We start from the raw sequence: 19993 nt of genomic DNA, 5'->3' as shown, positions 1-19993 counted from the left end.
AAATAAGTCTGCATCCATCTATTTAATGAACTTTGTCCCCTATGGAAGTCACATTACCATCTTCTTTCAAGTTCAACAATCCAAGCTTCAGTCTTTCCACATAATTACTGTATCCCAACTGTACGAGTAATAACCAACACCATCCTGTATTAGACACGCTAAAGCCAGGCTTATTTTATTCTTAAAATAAAAACAGCAGTAAAGTTGAAGGTTTTTGCTCTATTAAAAGACTCAGAAAATAAACATTTCCAGCGAATATCATATGTAAAGGGCTCTCCCTTTAAGGCCACTCTATCTGGGTTTGCGCCTAGTAGAGCGTCTGCACCCAGCAGAGGTAAGACTGGCTGTCTCACCTTTGGCTAGGGAGGAAGGCTCTGCCGCTGCCTCCTGGCCTGGGTTTGCTGCCTCGTTCTGTCCTAAATCCTCTCCGTTCCCTGGATCCTGGCAGTCGTCTGTGCCTTCCCTTTGCCTGGCTGCATTGGCTTCTTCCTCCTCAGACACAGCGTGTCCCAACAACCCCCCGGGGGCGCGGCTCTCTTCAGGGAGCGGGCAGTCGGCACTAGTGGTAGCGGACTCGCTCTCTTCCTGTAGATTTTCTTCTTCTACAACCATGATTCCACACACATCGTCAGTCACACTGGCTAGGCTTTTGCCCTCTGCTACAGAGGGGGCCAGCTCGCCCTTACCCTCCGGAGACCCCGAAGCTTGTTCTTGCAGGGCAGACAGCTCTCTACCCTCCTTGTCTATCCCATGATCATCATTCATCTTGCCGGTGTCTGCTGTTGTGGCAGGGGGCTGTTTCGGATCATCCAGCAATTGGGAGCTGGAGCCCTGGCAATGCAAAGGAGCCTCGGGGTAGGCAGCTGTGGCACGATGCCGCGCTGCCTTGTATCTCTGCAAATACAAACAAACCAGTGTGAGAGACAAGTCCAGCTCAGCTACTGTCACTGCAGCAAGTAGCAGCTGGTCCAGGAAAACCTGTACAAAAACAGTGGTGAGTGGCAGCTAGAATCTGCAGGGGCACGACTTGTCTCGGCAGCTCTCCTGGCCTGGCTGCTGAGGCCTTCAAGCAGAGAAGGGTCAGCTCCTGTGAGGAAAAGTGATATTAAAAACTGAAATCCCTCTCGCATTACTTAATGCTGAGCGAGTGCATGGCAGCCCTGTGGCTCCTGAGACAAAAATCACATTTTGGCAACTGTTAATCTCAGTCAGACTCAGGACTTTGTAGATGTAACAGTGCAAGTGACAGCTCTTGCTTCAGCTACTGCCAGGACATAACTCTGGACATGGACCCTGGATACATGAGGCTGTGCACTGCCCTCAGCTACAGAGATGTGATTTAATGTTTATCAGCCAAAGCAAGATTTAAGTTGAAAGCTTAAGATTTTTCACTCTGCTGATACAATCTGTGCAGCCAGTGAAACTGTTGGCAGGAACACTAAGATATCAAGAGTATCTTCTTGTTGCAAGGTCCTGAGGTTCCCTGCAGAATAAAGGTAAACATATCCTCAGTAACATGACTCGTTTGCACTTGCTATCATGATGAACCAGTAGAGGTCTGTAAAGAGATTAAAATGCCTATTAGCCATTTTCAAGACTGGATTTCGGAAAATCAGCAACTCTGTGTAGCTAGCTAACATGCAGCAGGAATCAGGTCTTCAAGACCCACACAGAGCATGAACTAAAGGAATAAAACAAAGCTTCCTCTTTTCCACAGCAGTTCCCTCCACAATCAACTCACTTTCAGCTTTCTGCTAAAGGGTCCCTTGAACTGGCACTAGCGTTAGACCTGATAATTTAGGGAAACTATTTGGAGGGCGCTGGCTTTCACCACTGCCCTAAGCAGTGCTCCTGTAGTCTGCAATGTGGAATTACAGCACAGCAGACAGGCAGCTTTACACTGTAATTCAGTTTGTCATTGCAGGCTTGTTCTTTCTGTCCTCAAATAGTGGGATACGCACAATATCATAACGCATTGGAACGAGATCAGTCGAGTCATAATGTTGTGCCCAAAGGAAACCAGGTGCAAGGATACCAACTTGTTTTCAGAGTGATGCTGTGAACTGCCTCATCAGCAGTTCTCTGCTTTGAAACCCTCCGCTGAGCTGCTCTGATGACACTACCCCAGAAACTGGCAATGATTTAAACTCAGACTGTGACCACCCCAAGGCACCTAGGCAGCCAAGAATAATAGTTAATCTGCCTGCAGATATTAAGGGTTGGACTCTTGTCATAAATAATCCCTCCAGGTCACTCTGTCATCCATTTGAAGAGCATCTGATTTCAGCTCTAAGTGGGCCAAAAGGGAGGCATAGACACTGCTGCTGCAGTTTCACTCTAAGCTGATCTAAAATAAGCCAGGAAAACTGCAAGGCCGATTCCTTCATTCCTGAAATGACTAGCTGCAGGAGTGGGAGAGGATGAGCAACCATGAAGGAACAGCTGTGATCTTCTCCTGCTACTTGCCATTTCAAATCCACAGCTCTAAGTGCTGGTTTCTGCAGCACCCTACCCCTTGCTGGACGCAGTGACGGTTGACTCGGAATAGTTAACCTGGCTGAAGATGAGCAGAAAAACACTAAGGTGGTTTTTTGTTTGTTTAAACACTAACAAAAGCTGGATACATCTGTGGTAGGGAAGCAAAACAGCTTTTGCTGGAGCAGGTTTTGGGTACAGGCAGAGGACAAAGTCAGTGTGGGAGCCTCCCTCCTTGCCAGGGTCGGGGAATACCGCTCTCCTGCACGTGCAGGGCCCAGACAGGGGTCACGGGAGAGGGCAGAGACAGTGCAAGCCCTGCGTACCCACCACAAGGCACTAGTCCAGGCCCCTCACCCCCTGGCAAGTCAACAAGGACAGAACGATGGAGGCAGATTCCAGGCCAGCCCAGTAGGAAAAGCTTCTAGATAGGAAAGCAGCAAGGGGCAATATGGCTTTTTTAGGCGGAGCCAGTAAAGCAAAAGAACAGCATCAGCTGGGAGGACTTTGTGCTAAGGAGGTTCTAGGGAAGGGCAGCAGACAGACAGACAGACTGACTTCCTGTTGCAGGCTGACCCTGGGGACCAACTGGACTCTCACCAGCTTGTACCTTCCATCACATAGAGAGTCTGTAAAGTCAAATGTCCAGATTTCTAAGGTGAATATCTGATTTTACCCCTTCATGGATGAGTCACACCCACAATTTTGGCTGAAGGAGCTGTTCCTGCAGTATTGCATGACAAGATACACATGTACCAGCATTCTTTAGAAGGAACAGCCTCTGTCTCTTTGTTCTTTCCCCATCTTGACCCATCTGTAACCTGTCTAACAGAGAAGAGGCCTAGACTGAACGACAGACTCCACAGGTTCAGCAAATAGAGCAGACACTCTGAGGAAGATTTCCAGCCAGAAATGGGCAACGAGATGACAGCAGCAGTAGCTGGGAAGCAGCACTGGACTGGTTTTAGATCTACAGGGGTGATGGAAGACAAACACAGAGCACACCAGGAGAAAGCTATGGCACAATGGACACCGAGGATGATGGAAATGAACTGAAGAGAAGACAGCTAACGTGGTGGATTCACTGAAGAGACACGCACGGGGGTAACAAATGCCAGGCCATGCAATCGCCAAAGGGTCTAACCTGAAAGTTCTCAAAATGCATCAGGGACTTGCAGTGTGCGAGCCGGGCAGCAGAGTCGCTATGGTAGAATTTGTGACACAGCCTGCAGAGGTAACCTGCGACGGGGACCAGAAAATCCAGGCCTGCGAAACGGGAGGGGAAGGGAAATCACAGATCACATTGAATGGAACTCAAATAATGAAAGCATGTTAAAAGGGAAGGGGAGGGGAGGGAGAAAAAAGTGGAAAGCTTTGCTTCTGTTAATCAGGGATTTGCAAGATCACTTGCTGAATATCTCATCTTACCATGGAATGGCTGTGTGGTTGATATTCAGAGAGAAATCTGGCTGCCAGAGCAAAGAAACTACACAGAGCGTTAAGAGGGGGAAAAAAAGGAAAAAAGAATATAATGGAAAACTACAGAGAACATGTGATCTAATGTAATGGGATCAAACCAAGCAGAAGACAGCAGGCGCGCAAGAGGAACACGCAGAGAACATTCACAGCATGAATCATTATTCCATCTGCCACACGGTAGTGGAAGGTTACAGCGATATGGAAGGTTGGTGTAAACAGAGCTCTCCTTGGGCACAAAACAGCCCCTGCAGAGCTGCCCTCCTCACAACACGAGTGGCCGTTAGAGGTCTGAAGTCAGAATCGCTTACAGGGTGGGGACCAGTCAGCCATCTGGAGAAAACACTGCCCACCAGTCCAGCAAGATGTCTGAGTAACCGCTAGGTAGAGCGTGGGGGTTCTGACGCGGAGGAAGCATGCACAGTTTGGGCTCTGGCAGGGAGTCCGATACTGTCAGTACTGCTCAGTATCTCTATACAAGCTGCATTTCTGTTGGAAAGCATTCTAATATCAATATGCTTTCAGGCTCCATCTTTCCAGAGCATCCCTCATTTGCTACCTACTTTTGTCAGTACTCCTGCCCTACTTGTTCCTTTTCCTACCTTACTAAGGTATCTGGCTCTCATCCTTTCTTCTTCAAAGGAAAAGGCAGCTGACAAACATCAATCACACATGTTTTATCACACAGTAATAAAGCAACGTTTGGCCCTTTCTCCAGGCAGGGGTGACCTGCACCAGTCCGATGCAGATGCTGAGCACTATGGCCCAAGAAGTTGTTACAGCAGTAGGTAGAGACCATCCTCTCTTACAGATACAGCGTGTGGCCAGAGAAGGCTCTGTGGGCCTTTGTACTTAACTCTGCTTGCTTACCATAGGCTGTGTCTGGACAATACTTCTCGCTTCCTTCGTAATCCTCCAAAGACACTTCCTTCAGCCCAGTCTGGAAACCAAAAGAACATTAGTGCCTACTGTATCTATGCCAATTCCCTTCCTGGGCTCTTACATTCTTCTGGTAAGCTTGGGAGCAAAGCAGAGGATTCACATACCAGCGATGGAGTTGCACAACATCTGGTTGGGGCCAGATACAAAACCCAATGTCAGCAGGCCACTTCCTTACAAGGGTTAAAAACGCCCCTTGCACTCCAAGCCATGTGCAAGAAGTAGCTTAGCCATGTACCTCCTTCTTGGTAACTGCTCTCTACTGGGAAAATATTTATCAAGATGAACCTCCACACGTATGTTTGCTATGAGACCAAGCTACTGCTGGGCTATTCAAAGAGACTATGTCCATGTCTTTGTCAGAAATTCTTTCCCTTGAAAAAACATTGCTTATGCTCCTCAACAACAAGGTAATGTTTGAAGACATCAGTAGGAGCTGTACAGCACAGCAGAAACACCTTCCTGCATCCCACACATACTGCCTGATTCTCTTTTGCATGACCCTGTGCTCTGAAGAACCCCAGAGCCCTCACCCTTCTGCTGTAGGGTGCAAGGCTGACTGGACTCTTGAAACCCTGAGCTCAACCAGCAAAGACCAAGTCACAAGATCCCACAGCAGATTCTCCGATAGATCGTTCCTTCCCCTTTTGCACGGCATACCTGCTTGGCAGCAGAATCCTCATTCTCTATCAGCACTACATCAAGGTCTTCCTCCTCACCAGCTCCCCCCTCCTCCTCCTCCTCTTCATCATCATCATCTTCAAAACACCCAACAGCATCCACTGTGATCAACTCCTCCGAATCTTCTGGGCTGCCCAACTCCTTCTCTCCTAGCCTCACCTGTCAAGTACAGAAAAGAAAGATCAGATCAACTTTGCACTCTCCATTTAACCAAGGAAGACCCCAGACACTGAACAGACTGCATTGGATGAGTATTAGGGACTGCAAGACAGGCACAAACTATCTCGCTTCTAGACACATCTAGCTCCTCATCCTTTTTTCACTAAATTTCTTTAAGCTCTAACAATTGAAGTCCAGTCAAAGATGAAAATTAAAACAGGGTTGGAAGAACTGCATGTCTTCCTTTCATCCCTGCAATAGTCACCGAAGCAGAAAGTTAACCTGCTCCACAGTGTAGCTGCTTCCAGTCCTGCACAACTCTCCACTCAGGCAGTATTACCTCTTTGGCTTTCTGTTTGTGCTCAGGGGACTTCATGTGCTCCACGAACTTGCGAGGGGTCTTGAAGTGTCGGCTGCAGACAGTGCAGAAAGGACGAAGCGAACGTTTGGCCAGCTAAGGAAAGAGGGACAATCCAGTAAGTCACAAGAGGCACCGCTTTGGAGAAATGAAGATAAATCTTGAGTGAAACAAAGCCACAGCCCTGCATGAAAAACAGAGAGATGACAAAAAGAGTCGTCTTTTCAGCAGAAAGGTTTCACTAGCTCCTATCTGCCAAAAAGATGGAAAACATGCAGAGCAAAACAAATGTGGCTTATAAAAGGTGTTCTGGCACTTCTCCCCTAGGAGCCAATAAATATGATGGCTTGCTTAAATTTTAGCTTGAAAATTTACAGGCTGCCCACCAATTCCTCCATTCAGTTGATTATGCGAGTGTGATAGGCCATATTTATTGAGAAAAGTCAAGAACTATAAACTAGAGGCGCTTCAGGCCATACCGACATAGCACGACAACTGGAAGTTTAAACAATGCCAGTGTTCAGAGGCAGGGGGTAGCATGGCAGTGCCCTCAGACCGTGAGGATGTTCCTGGCAGAACTTTATGTGCATCTCCCCACTGCAATCACTTTTCCTTTGCTGCCTGGGGAGCAGGAGATGCTGGACACTTCCACTCAATCCCCACGAAAGGTCAGTGCACAGATGAAATCCATGCTATGGTTGTTACCTTGTGTTCCTGGGTCCTGCGATGTTTGATTAGATCCCCTGTGAAGTGTATCTGACAAGTGTTACACCATCGCTGCTGGGTCTCTCTGAAGTGAGAACGGATATATCTGTAAGTCACACCTTTTTACATTCTCCATGGAATACTGCAGTTTGCAATCTGTTCTTGGCCCCCAGCATTCCTATCTTCACAGGCTCGGATTTATCTTCTCCCCTTCCCAGCCATTTATGTAGGTTGCTTTAGCTTGTGCTGACAGAAAGGCACCAGTTAAAACAAGTCTCCAACCTGATCTACTGTATTAAAAACTACACAACAGGTCAAAGTCAACACTGGTATCCTTAGCAGGAAGAAAGTTGCCTGAAGGAGATGAAGGCTCCTGAAACCAGAGGGATTTTGTATCTTACCTAGAACACAGGGGCACCCTGGTGCAGTGAGGAATTTTAGAACCCATGTAGGTCTGCATTCAGATTGTGTTTCCGAGCGCAGACCAACACTTACCCATCTTTCTCTGCCAGCACCTTCTGCTCCTTCACCATGGGCAGCAGTGAAACAAAACAAACATTGCTCATGTGCTGAATCTCCCCAAGTCGCTGCTGGTGCTGAATTCCAGCCATGTGGGATTGGAAATTCTGAGAGAGAGGTTAGGAGAAAAATCCATTTACATGTATTCAAAATACAGAAAATAATAGGTATGAGCTATGCTTCCTATTCTCTTGACTGCTGTTTAACAATGAAAGGAATAAAAGCTTAAGAGCGTGGTTGCCTGTGGATCCACCCGCATTCGCTCTCTAGCAGGTTGCTTGCCAGCTCCTCAGGAGAGGTTTATTTTATCCTCATGCTTGTCATCATTTTTTATGTTCCTTGTTCCTGAAGCATGAGCCCTTGCTAACAAGTCTCCTGCTGCACCTCCCCATGGCAGCCAGCCATCCAGTTCGCTCCTCTTGACCACCCATGCCAGTCAGATCTGTGGATTTTTACCTGCTGACTGCAGCAGTTGGTCTTGCAGATGTAACAGTAGAATTTAAGGACCGATTCAGGGCTGGGGTCAGCTGTGCCCACCTCACAGGTCCAGTGCCCTGGTTTCAGAGCTGTTGTACTGATAGCTCTGCTCTCACTGCTCTGCTGGATAGTCACTTTCAGTGAACCTCCAGAGCTCAACACCTGCCAAAAGAAGGAATCAAGATTAAGCCCAAGATACTAAAAATTACACCCTGCAACCTAAGCTCTCTACCCCTTAAGAAAATGCATTTTAAGCTGAATCCACAGGAGGCTGATCAGAAAGACTCTCATACACACTCATCTCCCAACGCTGCTAAATCACTGATCCCTGTGTCATTGCACCAGGCCTATTAGCACAGATGGTTGTTTTTACAGCCTCTGCAGACACTGTGATCCAGTCTCTGGAGACTGGAGCAATAAACAATGTGTTGGTAAGGGACAAGATCAGCTCATGTTTCTCCACTGCAGAACTAAGGGCAACTCAGCACCACACCTGATGGAGTAAGGAGCTCAAACAAGGGCAGGATGATACAGTCTATCACATCAACAAATGTCTCCAGTTATGGAAGACTATCAAGTCTGATTCACACCTTGGATTAAACCTTTGTCTGCTTACAGATATACACAGCAGAACGTCCTAGTTTACCTTTTTTTGCATAAAATACCTTACTCATCTAGCATGTGGGTAAGGTATTTAATGCAAAAGACTCTCAGGTTGCTGGCTTCACCTGTGTCTCATTTTTCCAAGCTGCCTTTCAAAAGCACAGACTCCCACTATCTGCTCATGCCTGCTGTGATGGCAAGTCCCACAGCAGCTGCATGTTTACTACCATCACCTGAATTGGTTTACATCTGCTCTTCAGCAATATAAAAGATGTATTTAGATATGGCCCTCAATAGATACATTTTTCAGTGGCTCTTTCAATTCGACTTTCCATCTTTCCAGATGAATACTGAAATCTTAACAAACCCCAGCATCCACAAAGAGCCAGCAGTAGGTAAGGTACAGGCTAGCAGAGGTACAAAAGCAGCAAGTCAGAGCAGACTGCGCACTAATTGCAGACATATTATGCCTTATTGCCAGGGACAACAGCTTACAGCAGGAGACAGAGCTCCAGACGTGGGTGCCATCTGGTTCCCAGTGGCAACAGGCTTCTCTGGGATGGAGGGGGAGGTAGTATGTTCTGCACCACCCCTGCATGGAGCGGTGTCTACTCACCTCAGGAGCCTTTGGTTCCTCAGAGAATTTCCTCTCTTTAGAGAGATCTTCAGCTGTGTACTCCTTTGCATTATCTGTACCTAGGAAGAGAGAGTCCTTTTAGCTGCCTTAAATCAAAATAGCAATGACACAAAAAACAAAGCAGCAGGTGAATGAAGTCAGGGAGCTTTCCTCACAGTGCTGTTGGCCGTAAGCCCAGCTCACAAACCTTTCTCTAAAGAAATCCTTATTAAAGAGGGAAATTTCCCATCATTTGCATTTGGTAGGCAACAGCAACAGCTTTTAGGGGACTATGTTTGGGTTTGGTTGCTAGATTTTCTTCTCCTTTCCCCATCCTGGATGACTGGAGGGAGGACATTTCTGAAGAGAATCGTGGGATCTACAGATGCTGCTCTACAGTTCCAGCAAGGAGTGCCCTAAAAGTGCAAATCATGGCACCCAGCAACTCACCATCAGCTTGGACATGGGTGCTTGACTCTCCTGCTTCCTTGCTGTCTGTTGCATCCTCTAACGCAGACTCCCCGGTCACACTTCAAGGATAGCAAGAAAATAACCTTATTTGCCATGTTACAGACAAAGAGATTCAGAAGACATACCAGGGCACAGGCTGGGGTCTAAGCTACCACACTTTCCACTAAACTCCCAAATCAATAAGCTACTGGAACTGGTATTTCAGGCAAGGATTCAGCAGAAATAAATAAAAACAATGAAGAGTGGGCATTCTAGAACAGATTCAGAAACAGCAGCCAAATAATCTGGACAAGAAGGTTACAACTGATTTTTTAGATCCCTCTCCTGCAAGAGGCCTGCAGGGAAATAAGTTCATACAGGAAATATTCTTAGTAAGAGCTCTGAGAGCTCACTCCTGTCTTGACTGGTGACCTGCAGGGAAACTGCAATACCCAGACAGTACCCCAGGATGCTTTGTTCATGAGGGAACACGCAGAGACCTGTCAGAACTGAACAGGTTCTCAGTGGTGTCCTACAGGGATTTCACTGTAACTGCCTCCTCTGTTCGTATCAGTCACGTTTTGTTCCGGAGTCCCTACGGTTCTGCTTGTGGGGGAAGTGGAGCTGTACAAGACACGAATCAAGAAGACTTTGCTTTGGTTTATTTGGTACTGGTGATCTGCTAAGGAGAAAAAAGATCCTGAGGGGACTGCTAAGAATAAATAGTTGGCTTGCAGAGGACACCAAGCGTACTTTACAATGTTTTTCTCCATCCCCCATTTTTCCATCAGGGCTAACTAACACTTTTCACCATGGCTTGAATGTCTTCTCTGTCAGGCCAGCTCCATATCGCACCCACTGTGTCCTGCCAACAGGGAGCAGCACGTTCTACACAAGCAAGAACGCAGCCTGTGCAGGTACTGCACCCAGTGATCCCAACACACACGCACCGCATAAATTATCAGACTGGTAAGTGATAACGGAACTGGGTTACACGGCTATAAATATGCAGCAGGGTTTGGGCAGTGCAAACACGAAGGAAACAAGAGTGGCTGGCATTACCGTTACTTGTCAAGTGCTGCCAGCAGGCTCAACACTACACCACACACAGATGGTGACAGCACTCCAGGGCAAGGGGTTGCAGTCTAAACTGCAAATCTAAGGAGCAATCTAAGGGAGTAAAAGCCATCACAAGCATGATCTAAGGAGGAAATGGTATTATATGGATACTTGTCGGGCCATGCTAGAAGAAGTGGGTGTTCAAGGAAGATTTGAAGATGATGAGTGCTTTCTGCACTGGGATGAGGATGTTGTTCCAGGCATACAGATGGTGCATAGGAGAAAAGGCAGAAGTGGGAAAAACCTGAAATGAAGACGGAGGCTGGTGTTCCTGGCCAAAGCAAAATGGAACAATGAAGCATGAAACAAAAGTTTGTTACATGGATGGGGGGAATGCCCTTCTCATCTGTGAAGGGTAATATGAGAACAGTAAACTGTTTTTTTTCAGAGATCCATCATCTGTTCATTGGAAGTAAACAGAAACACTTCAAAAAAAAAAGCTAAGGAATGATGTATTCTAAGTAAACACCAGCCATAATATCTGCATCAAATCTGGCAGTGCCCAACTACTGCTTAGGAAAGGATTTTCCTAATAGCAGGTTTGCTGCAGTAAGAGCTGTCATTCCTCAGACTTGCTTCTTTTCTCAATGTTAACAGGAGTTTGATTAATACCCTACTAAATATTAATGTAATTAAAATTAAATTAGCTTTGGCAAACAGATTAACAAAGCATACGCTCAAATGCATTTGACTTAGCTTTAATTGAATTTATTCACTTTCTTGCTAATCAGAGTCCATAAGTCACGATGGTCCCTGCTCACATAATATTTATCACTCTTTAACGTTTTAGATGATCAAGGTAATATCTGTACATCAAAGTAATCCTGGAATATTCTCCCTAAAGCTAGCCATTAATCTCTTATCTACAGATGGGAAACAGAGAGGTGAATAAACTTGTCCGACACCACGCAGGGAATTGTTAACAGGGAAGATAAGAGGACCCAGGAGTCCTGACTCATAGTCATTAACATATGTTGGAGGATTCTCAAATCAATGCCTCCAGAAATCTGTATTCACTCCCTCCTCTTCTCCCCCTGCACCAGCTCCCAGTGACAGTTCTGGGAGAGGTACCGCCCGGTGCAGATGGCACCAGGAGCTCCGCGACGTGCCGTCCCACTAGATGGCAACACAGCCTTGTCTGTGCCTTCCTGCACCCGGGGAGGGCCGAGCCGGGCCTGCACGGCCAGCCTGCCTGCGCGCTGCACGTCCCTTGCGGATAATAGGATTGCCTTTGTCTATTTTTACCCAATTGACAGGGGTACTGGCAAGACAATCTTTGCAGAAGGGATACAGAACTCAACACTCATGGATACAGGCTTAGATACTAGGGAGTACTGATCCCCTTCCTTTCTCATTCCTCAGAATAAACCACCCTCTCCTACACCTACTGTAACCTAACATACTCCAAGGCTTCTCCTCTCTGCTGATACGTGGCTGCTCGTTTCCCTTTATGACATTTAGGGAAGAAAATCAGAGAAATATATCAGAATAGAAAAGAACCTCTCTGCTTCTTACAGTAATCCTGGCAGAACACATGAGCAAACTCCACCTTGTTGCACATTTGCATGAGCAACATCTCTTATTTTTTATTCCCATAGTCAGATCACCCAGAGCAGACACCCTACGACACCCTCGATCTCAGCAAGCGTCACGAGATTTTCTGAACCGTCCACAAGCATCTGAAATACCTCCTACATGCTAGACATCAGGCCAGTACAATACAGCCCTAATTATTAGAAAATAAAATTAGACAGTAATTCTAAACCCAGTAACTATTTAAATACCCCATTCAGTAAATACCTCTTCAGTCTTTTTGCTGCAGGCTCCGTGTTCAACACAGATTCTGTTGGAGTTCTTGGCTCTGCAGGAACACAGAAGGAGATCTCCTTAGCCAAGCAGACCGTGCCACCTTGAGCATGTTCCCTAACTGAATGGCCAACGCCAACAAAACTCTGTTAGGGCAAATACTACTATGCACTTGCTTATTCTGAATTTGAGGATTGTAGTGACAAGGTTAGATAACGACCTATGAGATGCGAGTTTTATTGCAGATGCCACTGTATGAGGTGTCATCCAGAAAGAAATCTATGTGTATGTCTGCTAAGTGGGTCTTAGTCCTACACCTAGGTGACAAAAGCCCAGATCATAGGAACACTAATATAAGCCAAGGTGGCATATCTACCTGACAGCAACAATTTAATCAGGTAATTTTCCCCACGGCACATACACTGGTCACAACCCCATCATATGCCTGCAGTTTTACATTAGGCACTCCTCAGGCAGCAATAACATTCCCACACCTGTATTGGATCCGACACTGTAAGAGACTCAGCGCCAGCAGTTTCTGTTCTGACAACTGGAGTACAAGTACTCTTTCAACTCATCTTTTCCTGAGCATGTTGATTGCAACTGGGTCTGCTTCATGTGTTTCACTGCACGAGGTGTTGAGTTTAGCTTGGGGAAGGCAATGTGGAAGCTTTCATTTCAAATCAGTTTTCATTTTCCCCCCCCACCTTTAATGAGGCTCACTGTCAAAGTGACTTCCGAGGGGCTTCCATGCAAGAGATATGGAGCTAGCTTATAAAAACCAAAAATATCCAGAAAAAAAAAAGATATATGAAGCATATAGCAGAGGGCTGTCACAGGCAATTTAAGTATTTACAATTAGAGAGAAATGTAGCTGATTAAGACTAAAGCCACCTCCAGTCTTTGCTGCAGGAATAGCAAAGAGAAGTTTATCATGTCTAGAAGCATTTGTTTCACTACAGGCTCTCCCTTACCTGTGGATGGAGAGGAATTGTTCTGCTCTGACCCTGCTTGCACTCCCTCCGGGATTTCCATTTTCTCATCACCTTGTGTCTGAGATGAAGAACCAGGATCTAGTTCCCTCTTCCTGTCAGGGACCCTCTGGAAGTCCTGCAATGGGCAGAGAGTCACGGACAGCTCTTGGTCCTTCCTCAAACCCAGCACACTGCCCAAAGCATCAGACTTTTACTGTGGGGCAGGAACAGGAATTCCAGCACACAGTAATGGAAAGGAAGAGACGGTTTACAATGGACTGCCTTGCTTCAGGCAAGTTAACATGGTTAAACAGAGCAATGCACTTTAATTCCAGACCACAGACAGCCCGTGACATTTCTCTAGTGCTTTAAGTCACAGCTACAGGAGACCCTGCTGCTTCCAGAGAGTAGGATCACTTTAGAGGGACTCTGGGAAGAGGTGCATGGGCAGGGAAAAAGAAGAGTCCCAAATAATCCCCCTTCCTTTTGACTCTGGAGAAAGGAGAGCCCAAGAGTGGAAATCTACCTTATACAGCACACCTTTTTGACAGAAGGGGATCAAATATGCAAAAGCTGATCTAAGAGGAGGAAAGTCCCGGTCAGTTAAGCCAAGAACCATTTCCAAGTTTTGAAAGAGGTCTTAGTAGTGGAAGGTGAGGAAGGTTTTCACAAAAAAAAAATTGTAAATTTTACAAAATCCACATCAACAGATATGATCCTGATCTTAAAAAAGAGAAAACAGCCCAAAGAGGCAGAGTGATGTGTCCCTGGCAGTAGCAAGTCATTTGGGAACAGCAAACTGCTCTGGAAGGCTAATGGAGCAGAACTCTGGCCTCTGTGAAGAGCAAAGCACTCAGCCAGGATTTCTTCTGTTGTAATTACTTTGAAACTGGTGCTTCTATAGGCTCCTTTTATATCTTAGGTTTAAACAGTTCTGCTATGAGGAATTCTCTCTCTTGGGCAAGAAGTTACAAGAAACCCTTGCATCATAAATGTAAATATGGAGCACAGGAACCTTAGGGATGGACTAATTTCTGCATTTCTGTGTCAGCAGCATGGTGCAAATGTAGTTTTCATTGTAAGGCTCTCTCCTTTCTCTTTTGTTCTCCACCCACAATACAGTCAACTGCTGCAAGTGCAAACTGAACACAAAGCTGCCGAACAGCTGGAAACTACAAGCCCACCTTGCGAAAGGTCCGGTTCTGCCGCTGGAAGGGAAGGCTGGGGAAGCCCAGCCGAGTCGGCTTTAATGAGACCCCAACAGGTGGTGGCCCCAGGAGGGAATGTCTTGTAGCCTGAGGGAAAAACTGCTGCAGTGCTGGCGCTGTCATGTTAAATCCACGCAAGTTTCCTATAAATGCAAACACACAGCACATCACCACCCTGCAGCGTGCAAAGGAGAGAGAAAATCTTCCACCTGTAAAAGCAGCAGGGAGAGAGGGGAAGGGCTCCTCCACGCAAGACCCTGTACTTTACTGGGCACTGTATGGGTGCTCTATGCTCTACCCCCTTCAGCACCCAGAGAACAGAATTTGACGCGATAGCAACCATTACTATGTATCAGGCTTATCTTTAATTATAATTGTCACTGCAGGCTAAGATCATTAGAGCAATTATTTGATCTGAGCACACTAGCGCTTGTGTTTGCAACAAACAAGGTCTCGTTTTACAGAAATTCTCTGTAAAAAAGGAAAATTCATCCCCCATTTGTGCAGCTGGCAGCTCACACCATAGTATGGATGCCGTTGAACACAGGCCAGTAACAGCGTTTCATTTAAAACAACACTGGACTTTTCAAACAAGAGATTCCCCAGTCCTCTCTGCCACCTGGTTCTCATGCAAGCTCAACATGTCAACCTGAACTTCCGACACTTGAGACTCTGCCATTTCCATTTATAATGCTCTGCCTTCTGAACAGTTCTTTTCAGCATCCACAGGCTATTAACTAAGTCTCAGCAATTTCATACCAAGACAGTCCTTGCTATCCCCATTTCAGAGGTGAGGGAATGGAAGTGCACAGATGCCTCAGTCAGACCCTCAGAAGCTGTACACCATTCTGGGAACCTGGACTTACATGGCAATTTTTTTATCCCTCACTTGAATGAGTGCACACTCTGGCTGTCAAAACAGGCCAGAGAAGTTTGGAGACAGACACCCAAAATCTGAAAAACCAAGCTACGCTGTTTAAAGCCTGCAACCCAGTAGGAAGTACTCCCCTAATGTTTGTCTTCAAAAGTCGTCTAATCTCTTATTACTTACCATAAATAATCTCTTGCTGTTAGCCATAGCTGTGTTAAAAAAAAACAAACTATAAGGCAAGAAATCATCTCCTGCTCTTGGTTTAGTACCTTTAAAGAACCACACATCCATTTCAACTTGAAGTATTTATCTTTTCCTATTCCCATTGCTGAAGCCACATACAGTCAATTAATTATTTATGCTGATGTTTCCCAGGCACAGAAATACTACAGCATCAGATATTCTTACATGTAACCCAAACCTGAATGAGCAAAAATATTCAGATCCCCAAGAAGGGCCACACTGAACATTGCAACCGTACTACACGTTACCCGCAGCTAGCTGGTGGAGGTTATGGAAAGAGAAGTCACAACTCAGCATGTAGATGTGAAAAGAAGAGGAACAATGCTAAGTTACAGTGCACTAGAGTGTTCATTAACATACCTTATCCTGCACTCCATCTAATTTGCCTCAGGTCCTTGGCATACTGTTTAAATACAACTTCTCAATAAGAGATTTTGCTTTAGGGAAAAGGGCAGCCCATCAAACATATCTGAAAGGAGTAGGGCTGACCAAAGTGGAGTCAGGCTTTTTTTCCTGACACAAATATATACACCCATCTTCAAAGCGTGGCTCGTCCTTTTTCACTGCCCCTTTCCCTACAACCTGAGAGAGATCTGTAGAGAGCCACTGGAGTCACTAGAGAGCCCCTCCCGTTAAATGGGCAAGAGAGAACAAAAGGAGAGTTAACGACGTGCAGAATAAATCTATTGTCTTCACATCTGGGCATGATTCACAGGCAAGATAAAAATTGCAGGCATTAATCTAAACTAGACACTTTAAAACTATCCCAGGTACTGATTTTCTGTGTTGAAAAGAGCTGTCGGATTAAGACACAAGCAAAAATAAAACATAGCTTTGTTCCTGGTATGTTTATGTTAGCAATGCTATTATCAAGGCAGCTTCATAAATTTGTTTTGAAAACATCACATCTGGCAAAAAAAATCCACTTGTGGAAACAGAGAGATGAAAGAGCAGTGATATTATCCACCACACAAAGGACAGTCATTTCAGGGAATCAAAATTTCACAAGACAACTGAAACCTGAACCATTGTCCACCATAATACACTTTATTTGTTTGTACTGCCCTAAGTCTGGACAAAGACAAGCCTCTACTGCAAGCAAGGCTAGAGTATATGTAACAGACAAGAAATAAATTGTTTTAACCTTCCAACCAAGACAGACAAACAAATAATAAAAATCTAAGTATTTTATCTAAATATACTGATGGAAAAATACTCGCTCCACCAAGTCTAAGAGGGAAGGCACGTATTTAGTATCTCACCCTGATACCTTCTAGGGCTATTCCCAGTTGTGAACAGTTGGGCACACAGGATTTTCAACAACTGAAGAACCTCTGTGATGTGGACTATGGACAAATTTGAAGAAGAAGAAAAAAAAAAAAAAGATGACAAATGGAACTGCCAAATACAAGGACTGCAATGGTTCAGCAGGAAATAGCCATACGACGGCTTCAGTCCATGAAGGATGGTTAAATAACTCCAATAAGTAAGCGTCTCCCATAACGACCGTACCTTGCATCTGCTGCATGAGTAAGGCCCGCTGAAGCATAGGATTGGCATTGAGCAGCGATGGTTGATTTGCTGCCCGTAAGCTCAGCATCTGTTGCTGTTGCGGTGGTGGCAAACCCCTGGAAAAGAAGGCATTGATCATAAGAACCCCGTAAAAACTGCACCCTTCGATTCCAGGCACCTAACAAGTATAAAACAGAGGAGCAAAGAACAGCTGCAATGCTGATATACAAGCGTGAAAAGATACCATACACCAGCACTGTATCCTCTTTCTTCCACTCTCCTGGAATTTCCAAAGCTGACAGATTGTCTATCAAGGAATTTGAGGTCAGCGAGAACTCCTTAGCACCAAGCCCACATAAAGCCTGTCAAGCAGCATAAAAAAAGCCCAGGAGCTGACTGCAGTTCTACAGAATCATGCAGCAGCTTGTCAGTAGAAACCAGCGATCTAGATCAGCAGCTACGTTTACCGCAAGAACAAAAAGTAGTTCTACAAAACAGGGAGTTTTCTCAGTAGCTTAAAACACATTTTTCCAAAATTGATGCCTCCCACATGGAGCCAGACAGGTCATAACTATAAATGGTGCCCCCTAACTGCAAGAAACGGGTGGAAAAATAAAGCACGGCTTTCGTATTTAAAACAAGAGGAGGAAGGAGCGAGCAGAGGACTCTCCAGGCCTAAGGAGGGTGGAGCAGACATAAGAGAAAAGTCTGAAGAAACTGGCAAGCACTTCTTCAGGCGATTGCAAGGTCAGGCCCACCTCTAAGCACGACTGCTGACACAGCTCTGTCTGTTAGGGCTGTGAAGAGGTACCAACATGGATCAAAATATCGATGCTGATAAAAAAAACCAACCCTCTTAACAGCATTTACAGCAGCTTTTCTTCACATTTTCTGCTCTAGATTGTTCCAGTCTCAGAGCTGAGATATATATACCAGAAAAAAACTTAAAGGTGTAACATGCATCCATGCTATCTCGCAGTCAGTCCCATACCGGCATTTTAAGGGCAGCTTTGTTTATAGTACAAGACATATGAAAATGGTAAAAAAGATTTAGAGATTTGTATTTCCAGCAGAACAGAAAGATTCCCACATTTACCTCAGAGGCATATGCCTTATAAGGATGAAGTAATTATTATAATTTATTAAACAAGGAATTAACTTTCTTCTTAAATTCACATCCCACTGCTTTGAATTTCCAGAGGCTTTACAGAGAACAGTAACTGCAAATAAATGCATCATTTCAGAGAATTTGTGTTAGTTCTACAAATCTCAGCTCATCAGGGACAACTGCTCCTATCTAAGACAGTTATTTTCTCTCTTGCATTTTTGGGGAAAACCCCGGCTATTTGCCTTTTTATTTCTGGCAGATGTCATTTGTCTTTTAACACACAAAACATCATTTTCTCCATCCCCACCCCACAGTGCTCAGTCACACCTTCAGCGCTGGGGCCACTGCACGAAATAAGTTCAATAACCTCACCCAGGCCAGAGAATGACAATAAATAAGTAAGTGAAGTTCAATGACACAATAAAGCGGGTGTCTCTCGAGGGCGGCTGGGTTAGGTGCGTACGAGCATTTCTGCGGGCGGAGGCGTTTTCCCCCGCGCCCGCTCCCCGCTGCCTCAGCCCGGCGCCCGCCCGGGCCCTCGCTCGCTCCGAGGAGCCGCCCGGCCCCGGCGCACCCCCTCGGACACGCTCTGCCCGGGCTCACCCTACGCGCCCGCGGGGACTCCGCGGCGGGGGCGACCCACAGCACTGGAGAGAGCCCACGGGCTCCGGCAGCCCCCGGCCCGCCCTCCCCACAGCGGGGGGTGCCGCCCCCGCCCCACAGCCCGGCCCCTCCCTCCCCGCACCCTTCAACCCTCCCTCAGGCATCGCCCCCCCCCCCACACCACCTCCCCCCCGGGCACCCCCTTCTCCGCAGCCGCCCCTCGAGGCCTCCATCCCCCCGGCTCTGCCCCGATCGAGGCCTGCGGGCCCCCCCACGCCCCCGCCTCCCTTTGTCGCCTTCCCCGCCGGGGGAGGGCAGGCCCGCAGCCAGCCCCGCCGCGGCTTTCGCGGGGCGAGGAGGGACGGAGGGGAGGGAGGCGGAGGAGAGCGGTCCCCCGGGACAGGCCCGAGATCCCCGGTCTCGCGTAGCGACGCTTACCGGCCTCCCTGCTGCGCCGGGGGGTGGTGGTGCTGCTGCTGCTGGAGGAGGTGCTGGAGCTGCAGCAGCTGCTGCTGGAACTGCTGCTGGTTGAACATGTCTGGGGAGCCCCGAGCGGGGCGAGCCTGAGACAAAACACGGGAGGGCGAGGGAGGCACCGGCTGCGGGGCTGGCGCGTATCAGCCCAGCAGCCATTGAGCAGGGGAGCCGCCGCCGCTGCCGCCCATTCATTCACTGAGCCGATCCCCCCCTTCCTCCTCCTCCTCCTTCCCCCCGGGGTCATCGCAAGCAGCAGCTTGTGGAGGAGGTTTCCAAACCCCACCTCCCAAAACCCGCTCCCACCCTCCCCTGCCAGCGGAGCCCGCAGCCCGCCCCGCTCCCCGCGGCGGGGCCGGGCCGGGCGCCGCGGCTCCTTCCCTTCCCCGCCCCGCCGGCACTCACGGCGCAGCCCGCGGCGGTCACCGCTCCCCGGCAGCCGCCTCCATCTTCCCGCCGGGGACAATAACCACCTGCCCGGCCCCGCTGCGCGGCCCAGCCCAGGCGGGAGGCAGCTCCGTCGGCAGGGCTGGAGGGCCCGGCCGCCCCGCACGGCTCGGGAGCACCCCCGGAGCCTCCTCTCAGGTCGGCCCAGCTCGCAGCGCCTCCATTTCTCG

The 19993-nt window shown here is 47.3% G+C and overlaps 1 protein-coding gene across 3 annotated transcripts; it reads right to left on the bottom strand.

Annotated features, from left to right (window-relative positions):
* Positions 1 to 149: 149 nt before the first annotated feature.
* On the bottom strand, positions 150 to 19918 carry CIZ1 (CDKN1A interacting zinc finger protein 1). Of its 3 annotated transcripts, none has more exons than XM_068414126.1 (16): positions 19782 to 19918; positions 19341 to 19465; positions 17192 to 17307; positions 14542 to 14708; positions 13358 to 13493; positions 12378 to 12438; positions 9459 to 9538; positions 9009 to 9088; positions 7769 to 7951; positions 7289 to 7419; positions 6794 to 6878; positions 6071 to 6184; positions 5551 to 5730; positions 4822 to 4891; positions 3620 to 3741; positions 150 to 894 (listed from the first exon to the last, which is right to left on the bottom strand). In XM_068414126.1, exons 2-16 carry the CDS (start codon positions 19436 to 19438, stop codon positions 292 to 294), a joined length of 2226 nt encoding a protein of 741 aa, XP_068270227.1. In that variant the 5' UTR covers positions 19439 to 19465; positions 19782 to 19918; the 3' UTR covers positions 150 to 291. The 3 variants fall into 3 exon arrangements, with proteins under 3 accessions (XP_068270227.1, XP_068270229.1, XP_068270228.1); XM_068414128.1 differs by lacking the exon at positions 19782 to 19918 and having other exon boundaries at positions 150 to 602; positions 687 to 894; positions 19341 to 19647; XM_068414127.1 differs by lacking the exon at positions 19782 to 19918 and having other exon boundaries at positions 9009 to 9082; positions 19341 to 19647.
* Between the last annotated feature and the right edge of the window lie 75 nt (positions 19919 to 19993).

This window comes from Nyctibius grandis, chromosome 16, assembly GCF_013368605.1.
Source record: "Nyctibius grandis isolate bNycGra1 chromosome 16, bNycGra1.pri, whole genome shotgun sequence".
NCBI classification, from domain to species: Eukaryota; Metazoa; Chordata; class Aves; order Nyctibiiformes; family Nyctibiidae; genus Nyctibius; species Nyctibius grandis.
The sequence above is the reverse complement of the archived record's forward strand: the minus strand, read 5'-3'. Positions and strand labels throughout refer to the sequence as shown.